This window comes from Schistocerca gregaria, chromosome 3 (assembly GCF_023897955.1).
Source record: "Schistocerca gregaria isolate iqSchGreg1 chromosome 3, iqSchGreg1.2, whole genome shotgun sequence".
Classification (NCBI taxonomy): domain Eukaryota; kingdom Metazoa; phylum Arthropoda; class Insecta; order Orthoptera; family Acrididae; genus Schistocerca; species Schistocerca gregaria.
The window spans coordinates 287139974-287157888 of NC_064922.1; the positions used below are offsets into that span (position 1 = coordinate 287139974).

The 17915-nt window shown below is 39.9% G+C and overlaps 1 protein-coding gene across 3 annotated transcripts in view; it reads left to right on the plus strand.

Moving 5' to 3' along the window:
- The window catches only part of LOC126353764 (uncharacterized), a 254317-nt gene that overhangs the window by 211258 nt on the left and 25144 nt on the right, over positions 1 to 17915 (plus strand). For all 3 annotated transcript variants that reach the window (XM_050002844.1, XM_050002842.1, XM_050002845.1), the window contains exons 12-13: positions 1785 to 2007; positions 11978 to 12167. In XM_050002844.1, the coding sequence (XP_049858801.1) occupies positions 1785 to 2007; positions 11978 to 12167 (413 nt within the window). The remainder of the gene's footprint in view (positions 1 to 1784; positions 2008 to 11977; positions 12168 to 17915) is intronic.

Below are 17915 nucleotides of genomic sequence, written 5' to 3' on the forward strand. Positions count from 1 at the left end.
TAACATCACAGTGGACTTGAATCCACCTGTAAATTGACGGGTGTAGCTAACACTTAATGACTGTCACATTTTGATCAAACTGGGATCTATTGGATGCTCTATAATTTGGCAGTTGTTAAAGCTGCTCTTCTGTAGAGACACATACATTAGCACACTATGTTCAGGATTTTGCCAAGTGTGCCAGCCTGGACAGAATCCATCTGGAAGACTAACATTGATGGCTGGTGTGTCAGCCTGCTGAAATGTAATTTTCAGATGGTTTCTCACATTCATCTAGGTTAATACTGGGCTGGTAGACATGTCCCATTTCACTTACACAATTCATAAACTTTTAGAACATGAGATAACACAAGACAGACAGATATCATACACATATTCATCCCAGGAGGAAATGTGGAGACAGGAAAGGCATCCAGCCACCCTCTAACACTAACAGTGCAAACTCAATTCATTAACTTGCCTACCCTGTGGAGGTGCAGGATAAAGGCCAGAGCAGCATCATGTTTCTTCATCAATCCCAATGATCTGTCCTTTCTGGGATGTTCCCACTGTCCCTGTACATAGGGATGAATTCAGGTTGTTCATGACAGGTAGTTAATCAGAGCTGTGCTTGTCCATCTTCAGTTGTTATGATTGTTGTTGGTGTATAATTTCTTCTGTGAGGCTGAGTAACTTTTTGCATTAAATTAGAGTTTCACAATTTAACTGAGTGTCTACCCACTGACTCCTTGGCTGTGGAGTATTTGTGTCTTCAGTGATAGATAATTGTGCAAACAAAACTTTTGCTGTGTGAATTTGTTGGAGTAGTTTCACCAATCTTAGATTCCAATCTTCCATAGTCTGTGACTGCTTGTGATGCCTGCAAGAACACCTGTACAAGGATAATATTATGATAGCATTCTGGTAAAACTACAAATTTGAAGAGCTGTGTTCTATAACTGATAGTTATTCTCACAACATAGTCTCCTGTCATCTGGATGTAATTTATGTTGGCATTCTTCAGCAAAATGATCTTTGAATCATGAAATGTAAACTTCTTTAGATGGCAACAGTAGGGATTCAGTACTGCAAAAAGTGTCACCTCAGAATTCGCTAACGTCTGGAAAATTAGTTGTCATAAAAGGTGATTTCCCAACATCTTGGCAACTGTTACCCATGGAAAATGTACACACTTTAATACCTAGTGTAGTTTTCATGATATTGAAAATTTAGCAAGCTACTGGGAACTATGATGCAGTGGAGAACAACTGTGGCTTGTTGGAAAATGACATTGACCAGGCTCTGGCAATGGGCTTAGTTCAGTAGGCCAGCTGTAATGATCTGCGGTTATGTGATGAGCAAAGATTTGACCTGTTGTTGCGTTATTGTCACTGAACACTTTTCTTTTTCTTTCTTTCTTTAGTGTAACATATGACATGTCCAGGGTGTCCTTGAAGGAATCATGGTGTGTGTTATGATCCATATTCCTGATTATTGGAGCTGTTATGAGACATTAACCAGAAGTAGACATTGTTAGTTCACCTGCCATACCTTCATTTTTCTTCAGAGCACGTAAACACAAACATACACACTCATTTATGTTGTCCAGTTACTGCAACCAGACATTTGATTTATGTCCGTATCAACCTCTCAGTGCTTCCCCTGTGTCCATAGTAACTATCTTTACTGAACTCATTGTTTGTATTACAGACATATATTTTTCAGTATTGTATTAAATCCAGACTTGTCATATTGTGTGAGTGAAATAATTTAGAAGACTGTATCAAGATTTTCTGTTCTTCCAGCAAGTTACTCATTCGCTTGGGATAGGCAGTACCAACAAACGCCGCAGTCATATAAGTGGAGATCCAGAAACACCATTCAGTGACCCTGCTACACTGGACCAACTCATCCAAACACTTGTGGGCCAGCAGAAAGCTGCACAGGGTCGGACCAGTCGAGGACATTCAATGCAGCAGTCTGTGAGACGAGGGTCTCATTCCGGTCACGATTTGCAAAGTCCACCAGGTTAGTTAAGCAAATGTTTAGTCCATATTCATATTTTTATATGCATGATGAACATATTGTTGTTAATTTTTATGAAATAACTATGTTTGGAGGTAACACTATAATGATGCTAATTATGACAATTTAAAATCATTTCTGAGTAGTATGTAACATGTTTCAGTCTGTAGCAACTTTAATACTGAGAAGTCTTGATTCCACAAGGCACTGGAAACATTGGGAAATCATGAGATCCCATTATTGTTCAACAATTTATGAATATTAGCTAGATCTGGGACTGTGTTGGAGCATCTCACTTTATCTCCCCCAGTAACCCTTTATTTTCTCCAGACCGTGCTGTGCTTTCTTTTCTTATCAAGACTGGGACTGTGTTGCACTTATCAATACTGAAAGCATCTCACTTTATCTCCCCCAGCAACCATTTATTTTCTCCAGATCATGCTGTGCTTTCTTTTCTTATCAAGAAGTTACTTATAGTTTATGTTCAGCAGAAAAATTGTGTGATGTTTGTGTGAAAGCTAAGCTAACAAGAAAGTCATTTTCTACTTTGTGACAAAGAGTAACAGGACCATTTGAAATAATACATGCTGATATCTGTGCAGAGATAGATCCCCCAATGTTTAATGGATACAGGTATTACATGGCAGCATTAGATTTCACTTATTTTTTATGACTTATTTGTTAACAAGATTGCAGGATTTATGATAAAATATGTGTTAGAAAGTGAAAAATCAGTTCATTTTAAAAGTTTCAAAAATGAAATGTGATAGTTATGGTGAATATACCAGTCATGAGTTTAAGGATTGGTACAACAGAAAAGGAATTGTGCTAGACTACAGTATCACTGGGAAAGCAAAGAGACTAAATCTGACAAAATGAACAAAGCAAGAGGTTTGAGCTTTGATAATGAACTGAAGAGGGAGCTATGTGGAGAAGCAGTACTCACAGCTACAAATTTAATCAATGGATGTCCAACTTTCAAAGTGCAGCACCAACAGAAAAGTGGTTTCATAGAAGACCAGTTCTATCATGACTTCATACTTTTGAACCATAAATTTTTCCAAAATCTAGGCCATCTGAAAAAACTAGATGAAAGAAGTAATGCAACCATTTTTGTCGCTTGTGCTCCATGTAGCTACAGGCTGGTACAGAAAGAAGAAATACAGTTGTGTCAAGAGATATCAAATTTGAGCTGAAAGTGCCAAAGAAACTGTACAGAAGTATCTCATTATTGGTGAATATAATGTAATTGGGTGGATAAAAAATCTACTCACTAAGCGGCAGCAAGAGAAGACACATACAAAGAGTATTAAAGTTTGCAAGCTTTTGGAACAGGTGGCTCCTCTTTGTGGCAGAAGGGTTCAAGGGGAAAGGAGAGGGATGATGGAAAACAACTGGATGACAGAAAAGGACTGGTGAGGTTTAGAAAAAGGGGTAGATTTTGGAAAAGTTGCTCTGAACCCTCGGTCAGGGGAGACTTACCATCTAGAAAGTGTCCCCTGACCCTGGGCTCTGGGCTACTTTTCTGAACTCTGTCCATTTCCTAAATCTCATTAGGCCTTTTCTGTCACTCCTCTTCCTTCCCATTCCACCCTTCTGTCAGAAAAAGGAGCCATTGGTTCCAAAAGCCTTCAAATTTTAATAATTTTTATAAGTGTGTTCTCCAGCCACTGCTTCGTGAGTTGACTTTTTATGTATTCAATTGCACTACACTATATTTTCAAAAATTGATTATTTTCATTATCAGTGAAGTAGCAAATAACACTAACAATCAAGTAAAAGAAATTCAAGATCAAGGAAATGGAGGAGAAGAAAATCAAGAAGGCAGAAAGTGCATTGAAGAAAGAAGATACTACAATTTTAGGTATAGAACCAAATGAGTGCCTGGAGACAGTGTCTATTTGTGGGTGACTTGTGCTTGTCTGAATATGTAGATGTTTTCTGCTTTGGAAGAAGGACTTTGCCTGATGGCATAATATTTTACCAGTCTTTCTCATTGTGTCTGTCTGTGACTTAATTCCTTATTTATGCAGTAAGTACCAATCTATCCTTTTCATACACCTACACCTACATCTACATACATACTCCACAAGCCACCCTATCATGTCTGGAGAGTTTACTGATCTCATACAGGTATGATTTTATGTTCATTGACTGAAGTACATAGTGGAAATTTGTACCAAGGCCAGTAATTGAACCCATGAAGAAGAGGGCAGGAGTGAGGGAGGCATGCCAGGGTAATCTGTGGAATGAACCCCTGTGCCAAGAGGGCTTAGTGGCTAATGCGCCTACCTCATAAGCAGAAGAGCCAGGTTTGATTCCAGCCTTGGTACAAATTTTCATTCATCAGTTCAGTCAATATACATAAAACCATATCTGTATGAGAGCAGTAATGTCTCTGAAATTGTCTCATTTCATTTGTAAATTAAATGATTCTAGACCATGTCTGAAAAATGCTGTAGTCTTCATTTTGTCTAATTTACTGAAGCTGTATACTTCTGTGCTTGTTTTTGTATCCATTTATATCTTTATTTGTATTGATGGCACAACAGCTTCTTGACCACTCTTTGTGAACATCCTGAGAGAAATCAGGCATGTTTACCATCAATAAATCTAATATGGTACTTTTTGTCATGGCTAGATTTTCACACTTTATCTTCCAGGTAATTTTTTGAGTAAAAGTTGTGATAGTTTTACATGAAGTTTTCTTGTACCTACCATTTGTGATATTGTAATTTCACAATCTACTGTAAGGTGTTAAAAACATCTGTAATGACAGGGTGATCAGTCCCTTAATTGCAATCACCTGGCAGACATTTTGTGCCCCGCCAGAAGCCAGCTGGTGGTGATGCAGGTGGAAGTATATTTCCCCTCCATTGCAAGGCCTTTGTGTGTGTAGAACTGTTGCACAGGTATCACTTGACTGTTAGGTGATGGGATACAGTGTATTGAGTGAAAGTGTTTCAAGTGAAATGGCAAAATTCAAGTATTCTGTTCACTAAAGAGTATTCATGTATGATTCATACATGCATAGAGAATCAGTATGTGCTGCAACGAGATTATTTCAAGAGGAATCTCATGATGTTCAAGTTCCTAATTGGAGTACAGATCATCAATTGATAAATACATTTAACAAAACTGGAATTGCTCTTGATGGGAAACAGACAACCATGTACAGTACTCATAGAAGAAACTCTAGATACCACTGGTTACGCTGTAGAAAGGTCTCCCAGAAAATCAGTTCAACATCTTTCTCAGCAAATGGGAATTTGGTAAGGCAGTGTTCAAATGGCTACAAAGTTACTGAGGTTACAGCCCTATAAAATAACTACAGTGCAAAGACTTAAACTGTGTAGCCCTGCAATAAAATTGCAATTTTGTGACTGGATTTTGAATAGGGTGCATGACAGAGCAATTGTCCCTCACCTAGCTTCCTTTTTGAATGACTCATGGTCTCACCTAAGTAGGTATGTTAATTCACAAAATAACCATTACTGGAGTTCTGAAAAGCCTAATGTAATACACTAGGCACCCCTGCATGATCAGAAAATAAGTGCGTGGTGTGCTATTATCAGTGAGAGAACAATAGAGTGTATTTTTTTTCTGGGGAACAGTTAACACTAAGAGACAAGTGTAAAACATTTTGTGGCTCCTTGTTGGCCAATTAGCTGAGAGAAACTGTGCTTTCATGACCTTTCAGCAGGACGCTGCAATGGCATATACAGCCAATTTCTCATTACAGGAAATTCATGATGCGTTTCAAGACAGAGTAACCATTAACAATATTTGGCCTCCCTCAATTTAGAACCCTGTGATTTTTATCTCTGCAGAAATTAAAAGAGGAAATGTACAAATCAAATCCACACACTTAAGATGAACTTAAAACTAACATTTCTCAGAAAATTGCTGCCATTTCTCAGAGGGAGTGTAATGAACAATTGTCTAAGCAGGTGTCAGAAATTATTGAACATTGAAGGAGTGCAGTTCCAGAATCTCCTTGTGTAATAAATATGCATATTTACTTTTATTTTTAAGCGTTTATGTTAGAAATAATTTATGTGATAAACTGTAGTATACCGGGTGATCAAAAAGTCAGTATAAATTTGAAAACTGAATAAATCAAAGAATAATGTAGATAGAGAGGTACAAATTGACACAAATGCTTGGAATGACATGGGGTTTTATTAGAACCAAAAAAATACAAACGTTCAAAAAATGTCTGACAGATGGCACTTCATCTGATCAGAATAGCAATAATTGGCATAACAAAGTAAGACAAAGCAAAGATGATGTTCTTTACAGGAAATGCTCAATATGTCCACGAACATTCCTCAAAAATAGCTGTAGTCAAGGAATAATGATGTGAATAGCACTGTAAAGCATGTCCAGAGTTATGGTGAGGCATTGGCATCAGATGTTGCCTTTCATCATCCCTAGAGATGTTGGTCGATCACGATACACTTGCGACTTCAGGTAACCCCAAAAGCCAATAATCGCACAGACTGAGGTCAGGGGACCTGGGAGACCAAGCATGACGAAAGTGGTGGCTGAGCACATGATCATGACATGCACAAGAGATCTTTCACGCATCTAGCAATACTTTTATTTTATTCTAATAAAACCCCATGTCATTCCATCTACATTATTCCATGGTTTATTAAGTTTTCAAATTTATACTGACTTTTTGATCACCCAGTATTTACTGCGGACCTCCTGGCACCTGTGCTGCTGCCCAGCTGCATACTGTGAATGTGGTTACATTAATGATTTATCACCCTGAGTTATGGTATAACATATAATGTCCATTCTAATCTACTGAGACATTTTTTATGTTTCCAGATACTTCTGCCAGTGAGTTTAATGTCTGGTAGAAAGAGCCAACCATGGCTTGCAACTTACTCTTGGTAGTTAGTATTTTAATTGCAACATTACATGTGGATTAAGTTTCTACCTCAATTTATTTAAGTTTTGTAAAATTCTGTTTTTAGGTGCCTTGTACTCTATTGAAGAGATTTTTTGTAGAAACACCTAAAAGTAATTTTCTATATTTTATTATTATTTGCATTGAAATCATGTTGTGTCACACAAAGCTTTCTGTCTCATGTGAGCATTGTTTCTGCTCTTCCACAGCTCTCTCATTTTTTCTCCGTGGAGTATCTTTCTGTCTTCAGTCTACTTTATCCCTAGTGTCTTTGGGTCTTCATTCCCTGATCTGACATTCCACTTGTGTCTCTTGTCTCTGTATATGTTTCTGTCTTCAGTTTATGTTGCATCAATTTGTGCTTTTTCTATTTCAAGTTTAGGTTGTGTGATCCATGGTGTTGTTGAATTTGTATGTGTGTGTGTGTGTGTGTGTGTGTGTGTGTGTGTGTGTGTGTAAGAAATCTGTTCATGATTCATGTAATGGTAGCTGACGTACCTGAAGAGCCTTAACCTTCTTTTTCTGGCATCTGGTGCTAGATTTGACCTCTTCTCTGTGGGTTTCCTAAAGTGTAATCTAGATCTCTCTTCTGTCAGCTTTGGGCTAAGATTTTTTTGCATGATTTTGCATTCTTTCTTTAAAATGCATTCCATGTTGATTTTCATATGGAGTGGCAGTGTCTCACTTGCATACAGTGTTTCATGCTTGATTGCTGTGTTGTACTGTCTGATCTTTGTGTTAATGGACACGCATTTCTTATTATATATGTGCTGTTTTTTGCTGTATACTCTCTCCATTTTTTGTCGTCAACTCTTCTGTGAGATCTTTTCTCCTCTAGTTGGTTTAAGGGCTTCAGTTATGTATCTGAAATGCGCAACTCTGGTTATCTTTCTGTATTTTGTATCTAATTTTTGTATGTGAATGAAAGAATTCAGACTTCTGGAAAGAGATTTGCAGGCCAGTTTTTTCTGCACATTCTTTTAGTACTTCTGTTTGTGTGTTTGCTGTTGCTTTATTATCCGGGAATATGGACAGGCATCTGTAATAGTAGGTTTGAGATTTCCTAGATGTCCTAGTCAAGATAGTTTCTAATGTCCTTTTCCACATTCCCTCATTACTTTGTCCAGTACTAGGTTGAACAGTAGTGGGGATAATCTGTTGCCTTGGCATACTCCAGTTTTGATCATGAAGGGATTTGGGATTTCACCCGTGAATTTAACTTTTGATTTTGTGTCAGCCATTGTCTGTTTGATTAGTCATAGTGTTTTATGTTGAATCCCTGTTCTTCTGGGATTTTGAACAAGGATTGACAGTCAATAGAATCAAATGCTTTCTTGAAATCTATGAAGGTGCAAATAATTGGAACATTCCTGATAATCTTGTATTTTACATGGGGGCTTCAATAAGTAATGTAATACATTTGTTCTCAGCCGATATTGGTTGAAAAAAATATGAAATTTGGTGTGGGCCATTGTGGAATATTCCCACTTCAGCCCCTGTAGTTTCAAGAAGTTCTGATAGTGGCATTTTACATATCCATCAAAATAGCGTCTTTAACAGAGGTGTGCTCCAAGCAGAGAACTGTCATTCAGTCTCTTTTGGCAGAAAATAAGAGCACCACAGATATTCATGTGCATCTGCAGAATGTCTACAGAGACCTGGCAGTGAACAAAAGCGTGGTGTGTCATTGGTCGAGGTGTCTGTCATCATTGCAACAAGGTCACAAAAACCTATCTCTTGCATGCTGGCTGGCCCCACACAGCTGTTACTCTGCAGTGTTGGAATGTGTAAATACCCTCAGTCAAGGTGATTAATGGATCACAGTCGAACACCTCACTGCACAACTGGAAGAATCTGTTGATAACATCTGACACAATCGTCTGCCAGTTGGGGCACCAAAAGGTGTGTGCCCACAGAATTCCTCACCAACTAGCAGAAGACCATAAAGAGCAACAAAGGCCCACCTGTGCAGAATGGCTTGCATGTTATGAGGCTGCTTGTGACAATTTTTTTGTCATGCATTGTTACAGGCGAAAAAACATGGGTTCTTTACTTTAAACCAGAAACAAACTGGCAATCCATGGAGTGGTGCTGCACCATGTCTCCTGTGAAGAAAAAGTTCAAAGCCATACCCTCAGTCAGTGAAGTCATGCCAGTGGTCTTCTGGGAACCAGAAGGGATTATTCTGTTTCATGTCCTCCCTCATTGTCCAATTATCAACTCTGAATTGTATTGTGCTATTCTCAGGAAATTGATGAAACTATTTTAGTGTGTTCATCGCCACAAGAATGCAAATGAACTTCTCCTCCTGCATGACAATGCTAGGCCTCACAGACGTTTCAGCACCCAAGAGGAGCTCACAAAACTTCATTGGATTGTTCTTTGTCATCCAGCCTACAGCCAGTATCTCACACCTTCTGACTTCCATCTGTGTGGCCCAATGAAGGATGCACTCTGCAGGAGTCAGTACATGGATGATAGGGAGGTTATTGATGCAGCAAACATTGGCTTAAATGTTGACCAATGAAACGGCACCTTGCAGGCATACAAACACTCCCAGTAAGGCAGCTAAGGACACCAGATTGAACAGAGATATGTTGAGAAATAGTAATTTTTAGCCAAAAAGTGGGGACTAATATAATGTATTGAAATCCTGAATAACACCAACCTGATGTCAGAAAAAAAGCATTACATTTCCTATAGGACACTCCTTGTACAACTGCTTTTGGATTGAAGATTAGTTCTATGCCTGAATGACTGGGACAGAAGCCTGCCTGGTTTTCACCAATTTTGTGTTGTAATTGTTCTTGCGTTCTCTGGAGTAAGCAAGCTGATAAAATTTTGTTGATGACTTGTAACTGGGAGATCCATCTGTAGTTGTTCATGTTCATTCTCTCTCCTTTCTTGTGAGCAGATGAATAAGTACACGCTTCAAATTGTCAGTAAATCTTTAGGTTTGCCAGATGGTTCTGATCATTTGTATAAGTTCCTCTACAGATTCTGATCTGAATTTCTATAGTAATTCTGCCAGCCATGGTGGTCGTGTGTTTCTAGGCGCTTCAGTCTGGAACCGTGTGACCGCTATGGTCGCAGGTTCGAATCCTGCCTCGGGCATGGATGTGTGTGATGTCCTTAGTTTAATTAGGTTTAAGTAGTTCTAAGTTCAAGGGGACTGATAACCTCAGATGTTAAGTCCCGCCGGCCGCGGTGGTCTAGCGGTTCTAGGCGCTCAGTCCGGAGCTGCGCGACTGCTACGGTCGCAGGTTTGAATCCTGCCTCGGGCATGGATGTGTGTGATGTCCTTAGGGTAGTTAGGTTTAAGTAGTTCTAAGTTCTAGGGGACTGATTACCATAGATGTTAAGTTTCATAGTGCTCAGAGCCATTTGAACCATTTTTGTTAAGTCCCATAGTGCTCAGAGCCATATAATAATTCTGTGATGATGCCATATTCACAGAATGTTCCATCATTTTTAGTTTAAATATATATTTTGTGGATCTCTTCACATGTTGGTGGAAGTGATACTGGATGAGTGGAGGTGCAGTCCTGTATTAGAAATATTGTTTCAGGTTCAGGAAATTATTATGTCAGTTCCTGATAATTCTTGTAATTAGTTAGTGTGAGTTTTGCATCTTGCTTTGTGAAACATAAGTTCTGAGGTGTGTACCTGTGGACTTTTCTAGTAAAAGTCCTATAGAATTCTCTCATGTTGTGGTTGCAGTAGTTTTCTTCTACAGCACTCAGTTGTTCTTTCATGTACTTTATATTGGTTTGACTAATGAGTTATACACCCTCATTTCTTAATTCATTAAACTGATATAGGCTTTCCAGGGATATTTTAAAGTTGTATTCCTGGAAGCTTGTTTGTGTCTTTCTAGTGCATTTTCACATTCTGAGTCCCACCAAGGATGTTTAGTGTTCTTTTTCCATGGTACTAGTTCTTTTACTTTATGTCTGATCTTTGTATGGAATTCTTCCCATTTTTTCTTTTTATCTTCCCTATTCCTGCTTTATGTTGGACTCTGTAAACTTTTGCATGTCAGACTTCTCTATGTGAGTTCTTTTCTGTTGGGTTTTCTTCAATGTAAATTTGATTTTGATCTGAAATAGGTAGTGGTCTGAATCAACATTTGCATCTCTGCAGCCTTAAATGTCATGGATCTCCTTCTGGACTGCATAGGAAATCAATGCCTACATAGTATATTTGCAATTCGTCTATCTGCTGTATAGGTTACCTCCATGTTTTTTTGTATGTCCATCCTTCTGATTGGAGGTTTAAAGGACTTAAGCCATTCATTGATATAATAAAATGGGACACCTACAACCATCCTTATGATGTTATTTATTATATGACTATCAATTTCGGTGCTTCATGTACCACCTTGAGGTCTTAACTGTCGCTGAGGGGGTTAGCTCATGTCTTATACACAACTGCATAATTTGGCAATGTGTATGAACTGGTTTAAGCAGACTAACTGTAACAACAATGTTGTGTGTCACCGCTGGATTTCTTCCTCTGAGGTCTCATCAAAGACTGTGTATGTTGCACCTCTACCAAACAGTTCAGATGACCTGAAAAATTGAACCTATGCAACTGCTGTTGCACAAGTTATGTTCAATTTGGTGATGAGGGTGGGAAGAAATTGATTAGCAGTGGGATATTATCCACATCCCCAATGGAAGTTGCATCAAACCAGAATTACACTTGACACTTTTATGTGAAACTTGGTGTTGTTTTCTACAAAATGTCACATCTGCCAACCTGTGAGTTATCTCAATAAATTTCTGTGTCATTCAAAGTTGTAAAGTCCTTTTTGACTCATCCTGTATATTTACTTAGAGAAATTCTATACAAATGCAAGCTGCAAATCCGTCTTCTGTTACTTTTTACTTTAATTTTTAGCTGTTGTCAGTTTGACAATTAGTAATACAGACAAGTCCCTATGACTGATTTGAATGAGCATGGAAGCAATGAGTCTACAAATGTATAGATACATTTTAAATCATTTGAAAATGAAATGCATTTCTAGCTCATTTGTTTCTTTTTGTCCAGCACAAACCCAGTCACCTGTGATGAGTGTCAATCTGGGACTGCCAACCATAATGGAAAATTCCAATGCAAGGGATTCATCAAAGAGGCACTCGAAAGTGATGAGCATTGTTCAGTCCATAAGAGATGTCCCACAGAGATTAACACAGCCACCGCCATCAGAAGAAACAACAAGTCTCACTGACAACATTCAGTAAGAATCATATTCTTCATAGTTGTATCATTTTGAAGTTTTTATGTTGTAGATGCTTTAGGCGTGAGTGACTAATCCAGAACTTGTGTGTGTTAGAGTACTGACTAGTAGTATCAAAAGAAAAATTCAGTTTGGAAAACTAGAAAATTATGAAACAGAGGTACTAGCAAACAATCACCTTCATTTGATGGAGTGTTTAGAACTGTCAATAGACTCATAACAGTACATGAAAATATCCTACAGCTTTACAGCTTTCATTACTATTAGTTCTTTTGTCAGGGAGGACTGAGGGATAGGGTAGGGAATGTTAAAAGAGGAAGGGTAAGTCACTCGCACTTCATGATGAGAGGGACCCACATGTTGTGAGGTTTAGATCAGACAAACTTTGTAGCAAAGGTCTGGAAGAATGTAAATACTGTAAGAGTAAAGGAGACCGTTCCTGAAAAAGCAGAAATGTTAATGTTGAGTTGTCAGTAAGCACACACAAAAAAGAAAACTTGCTAGCTTTTGGAATAAACCTTATTTAAGCTAGAGTAAAAGTACACACACACACACACACACACACACACACACACACACACACACACACACACACAAGCCATCACCAGCAGCAACAACAACAACTACAAACTCCTGTCATCCTGCATGGCACTGGCTGGACACAAAATACCAGTGTTGCATTTCGGTAGGTGGACTGGTGTGGGCTGAAGGTTATGTTGGATGGGTTGGGTAGAGAGGGAGAGAGGCAGGAGACAGGGTGAGGGTTTGGGATAGGTGGCTAGGAGCTTGGGGCAAGGCAGCCCATTTTCTGGCTAGGAATGTGGGAGGGATGTGTGGTAGGTGCATAAGCTATTCATGTCATGCATGGGTGTTGGAGGAAATGAGGAGCGTAACATGCCGAGGGCGATGTGGGGATGTGAAATGGAAGAGGGTGACAGAAGGGAGGGACGGGAACTGTCGTATGGAGCATATTGGGACAGGGGGTTCTTGGAGAATGAGGCCAGGACAGTTACAAGAGTCAAGGATGACTCCCATCTGTATAGTTCAGAGAGGATGCAGTTGGCATGAAGGATCCAAATGACACAGGTTGCAAAGCAGCCACTGAAACTGAGTATGTTATACTCAGCTGCATGTTGTGCCACTGGGTGGTCAATTTTGTTCTGGGCCACAGGTTGAAGGAAGCCATTTATCCTGGTGGACAGCTGGTTGGTAGTGATATTGATCTAAAAGGCTGAGCAGTGATTGTAGCAGAGTTGGTGTATGACCACTGCTGCTTTCACAGGTGGTACAGCCTCTGATGGGGTCGGATAAGTCTATGAAAGGACTGTCGTAGGAAGTGCTGGGTGGATGGATTAGGCAAGTCTTGCACATGGGTCTTCCACAGGAATATGATCCCAGTATTGTGTGGCATAGGGATGGACTAAAATTTTGTGGAGGTCTCTGGGAGGTATAATACCACTGTATTAAGGATAGGAAGTATCTTGTGTAGAACGTCCTCATTTCAAGTCATGACGAAAGATAATAAAAGTCATGGCAAAGGATGTGGTTTACTAGTCCAGGGATGGTTCAGCTGTTCCACTCCAGGTTGATATTGGGTGAGAAGCTAATTCTCAGAAATGGAGAGGAATGGGGGTGTGTTAGGATGTGGCACAGAAATCTGTTTTCAGGCTAGGGTTGTATTGTAGTGTCTGCAAGCCTTCATGCGACCATTAGCATACTGGGCAAGGGAGGTCTTTCTTGTCAATTCAGATATGTTGTCCATGGGTGACCAGACTGCATGGGAGGGTTTTTTGGTGTAGAGGGGATGCCATTTAACATGACCTGATGTGTGGATGGAACCATCAGAAATATGAAAGTCAGCTTCCAAGAAGGTGTCACATTAGGTTAAGGAGGACTAGTCAAAGCAGATGGGAGAGAAGATGTTGAGGTTGTCAAGGAATGATGATAGGATGTCTTGAGTTTAGATCACGAAGATATCATCAATGAACCTGAACCAGACTAGGTGCTGGGAGACTTGGGAGGCTAGGAAGGTTTCCTGTAGATGGTTGGCATATGAGGGTGCCATAAGGGTGTCCAGATTTGTTTGTATATGTTCCCTTCAAAGGAAAAGTAGTTGTATGCCATGATGTAGTTGATAAGATGTATAAGAAATGAGATAGTGTGTTTGGAGTCTGAAGAATGTTGGGAGAGGTTGTGTTTGAAATAGCAAGGCTGTGGGTGTGAGGGATGGTGGCATCAACAGCAATGAGTAGGGACCCAGGAATTAAAGGGATGTAGATGGTGGAGGGTCAGTGAAGGAATATAATAATATGGGAGGCTAGACTTCATGCCATTGGTTGGTATTGAGTTGATTCACACGTGGATGCTGAAGAATAGGTGCGTGCTGAGACAAAGAACAAAGTAATTAGGAGCAAATGTAATATGTGTGTCACTCTTCACTTTACTGAATGTTAAGCAACAAGTCCACAGAGAATCTTTGCCTTGTCTGTTACACAGGCATCTTTATCATGAATAGCCACTATAACAGAGAAGCAAACTTGTAACACTGTGAAGGCTCCAAATGAACTCCATGATTAGACTGGCTAGCTCAGCGGTGGTGCTACTAGTGCATGCAGCAGAGGGAGTTTCTTTAGATGGGCTGTGAATTGGCTGGGCAGTCACGTGTTCCTGCCAACATCTGGATGTAGAATGCCTGACATGGCGTTGATAGTGTACATTAACACATACCCCTCACCCACTCCCACACACACACAAAAAAAGGATCCTAAACCTTGCCACTGTCTGCTGGTACCGCCAAAAGCAGTGTAAAGGTCTGAGAAGTTACTGATAAGGCAGAATCTGAAACAGCAGCTAATAACAAGCCCCTGCCCATACCCTGGCATTCGTCTTGTGAATGGTCAAAAAAACGGCCAAAAAACAAGGCATAGGATGTACACATCATCTTCTGTTGGTGATGGATGGTGACTGAAAGAGTCCACAGTGGCCAACAGGAAGGTGGCAGGATGAAGGGGGCCCACCTCAGACGGCTAGGGTTTCTGGCACTGTGGTGACAGCAGTGGTGCAGTATTGATGGCCGTTGGTTCCCAGTTCAGTGCTGGCAGCATGGGACATGAAGGAGGTGAAGGTGACTGAGGCTGCTGGTTCCCCCCCCCCCCCCCCCCCTCCTTTTTTTTTTTTGTCTAGTCTACTGACTGGTTTGATGCGGCCCGCCACGAATTCCTTTCCTGTGCGAACCTCTTCATCTCAGAGTAGCACTTGCAACCTACATCCTCAATTATTTGCTTGACATATTCCAATCTCTGTCTTCCTCTACAGTTTTTGCCCTCTACAGCTCCCTCTAGTACCATGGAAATCATTCCCTCATGTCTTAGCAGATGTCCTATCATCCTATCCCTTCTCCTTATCAGTGTTTTCCACATATTCCTTTCCTCTCCGATTCTGCGTAGAACCTCCTCATTCCTTACCTTATCAGTCCACCTAATTTTCAACATTCGTCTATAGCACCACATCTCAAATGCTTTGATTCTCTTTTGTTCCGGTTTTCCCACAGTCCATGTTTCACTACCATACAATGCTGTACTCCAGATATACATCCTCAGAAATTTCTTCCTCAAATTAAGGCCGGTATTTGATATTAGTAGACTTCTCTTGGCCAGAAATGCCTTTTTTGCCATAGTGAGTCTGCTTTTGATGTCTTCCTTGCTCCATCCGTCATTGGTTATTTTACTGCCTAGGTAGCAGAATTCCTTAACTTCATTGACTTCGTGACCATCAATCCTGATGTTAAGTTTTTCGCTGTTCTCATTTCTACTACTTCTCATTACCTTTGTCTTTCTCCGATTTACTCTCAAACCATACTGTGTACTCATTAGACTGTTCATTCCATTCAGCAGATCATTGAATTCTTCTTCACTTTCACTCAGGATAGCAATGTCATCAGCGAATCGTACAATTGATATCCTTTCACCTTGTATTTTAATTCCACTCCTGAACCTTTCTTTTATTTCCATCATTGCTTCCTCGATGTACAGATTGAAGAGTAGGGGCGAAAGGCTACAGCCTTGTCTTACACCCTTCTTAATACGAGCACTTCGTTCTTGATCATCCACTCTTATTATTCCCTCTTGGTTGTTGTATATATTGTATATGACCCGTCTCTCCCCATAGGTTACCCCTACTTTTTTTGTATCTCGAACAGCTTGCACCATTTTATATTCTCGAACGCTTTTTCCAGGTCGACAAATCCTATGAACGTGTCTCGATTTTTCTTTAACCTTGCTTCCATTATTAGCCGTAACATCAGAATTGCCTCTCTCGTGCCTTTACTTTTCCTAAAGCCAAACTGATTGTCACCTAGCGCATTCTCAATTTTCTTTTACATTCTTCTGTATATTATTCATGTAAGCAGCTTCGATGCATGAGCTGTTAAGCTGATTTTGCAATAATTCTTGCACTTGTCAGCTCTTGGCGTCTTCGGAATTGTGTGGATGATTCTTTTCCGGAAGTCAGATGGTATGTCGCCAGAATCATATATTCTACACACCAATGTGAATAGTCGTTTTGTTGCCACTTCCCCTAATGATTTTAGAAATTCTGATGGAATGTTATCTATCCCTTCTGCCTTATTTGACCGTAAGTCCTCCAAAGCTCTTTTAAATTCCGATTCTAATACTGTATCCCCTATCTCTTCTAAATCGACTCCTGTTTCTTCTTCTATCACATCAGACAAATCTTCACCCTCATAGAGACTTTCAATGTATTCTTTCCACCTATCTGCTCTCTCCTCTGCATTTAACAGTTTAATTCCCGTTGCACTCTTAATGTTACCACCGTTGCTTTTAATGTCACCAAAGGTTGTTTTGACTTTCCTCTATGCTGAGTCTGTCCTTCCGACAATCATATCTTTTTTGATGTGTTCACATTTTTCCTGCAGCCATTTCGTCTTAGCTTCCCTGCACTTCCTATTTGTTTCATTCCTCATCGACTTGTTTTCCTTCCCAACTTCTGTGATGGCCCTTTTTAGAGATGTCCATTCCTCTTCAACTGTACTGCCTACTGCACTATTCCTTATTGCTGTATCTATAGAGTTAGAGAACTTCAAACGTATCTCGTCATTCCTTAGAACTTCCGTATCCCACTTCTTAGCGTATTGATTCTTCCTGACTAATGTCTTGAACTTCAGCCTACTCTTCATCACTACTATATTGTGATCTGAGTCTATATCTGCTCCTGGGCACGCCTTACAATCCAGTATCTGATTTCGGAATCTCTGTCTGACCATGATGTAATCTAATTGAAATCTTCCCGTATCTCCCGGCCTTTTCCAAGTATACCTCCTCCTCTTGTGATTCTTGAACAGGGTATTCGCTATTACTAGCTTTAACTTGTTATAGAACTCAATTAGTCTTTCTCCTCTTTCATCCCTTGTCCCAACCCCAAATTCTCCTGTAACCTTTTCTTCTACTCATTCCCCTACAACTGCATTCCAGTCACCCATGACTATTAGATTTTCGTCCCCCTTTACATACTGCATTACCCTTTCAATATCCTCATACACTTTCTCTATCTTTTCATCTTCAGCTTGCGACATCGGCATGTATACCTGAACTATCGTTGTAGGTGTTGGTCTGCTGTCGATTCTGATTAGAACAACCCGGTCACTGAACTGTTCACAGTAACACACCCTCTGCCCTACCTTCCTATTCATAACGAATCCTACACCTGTTATACCATTTTCTGCTGCTGTTG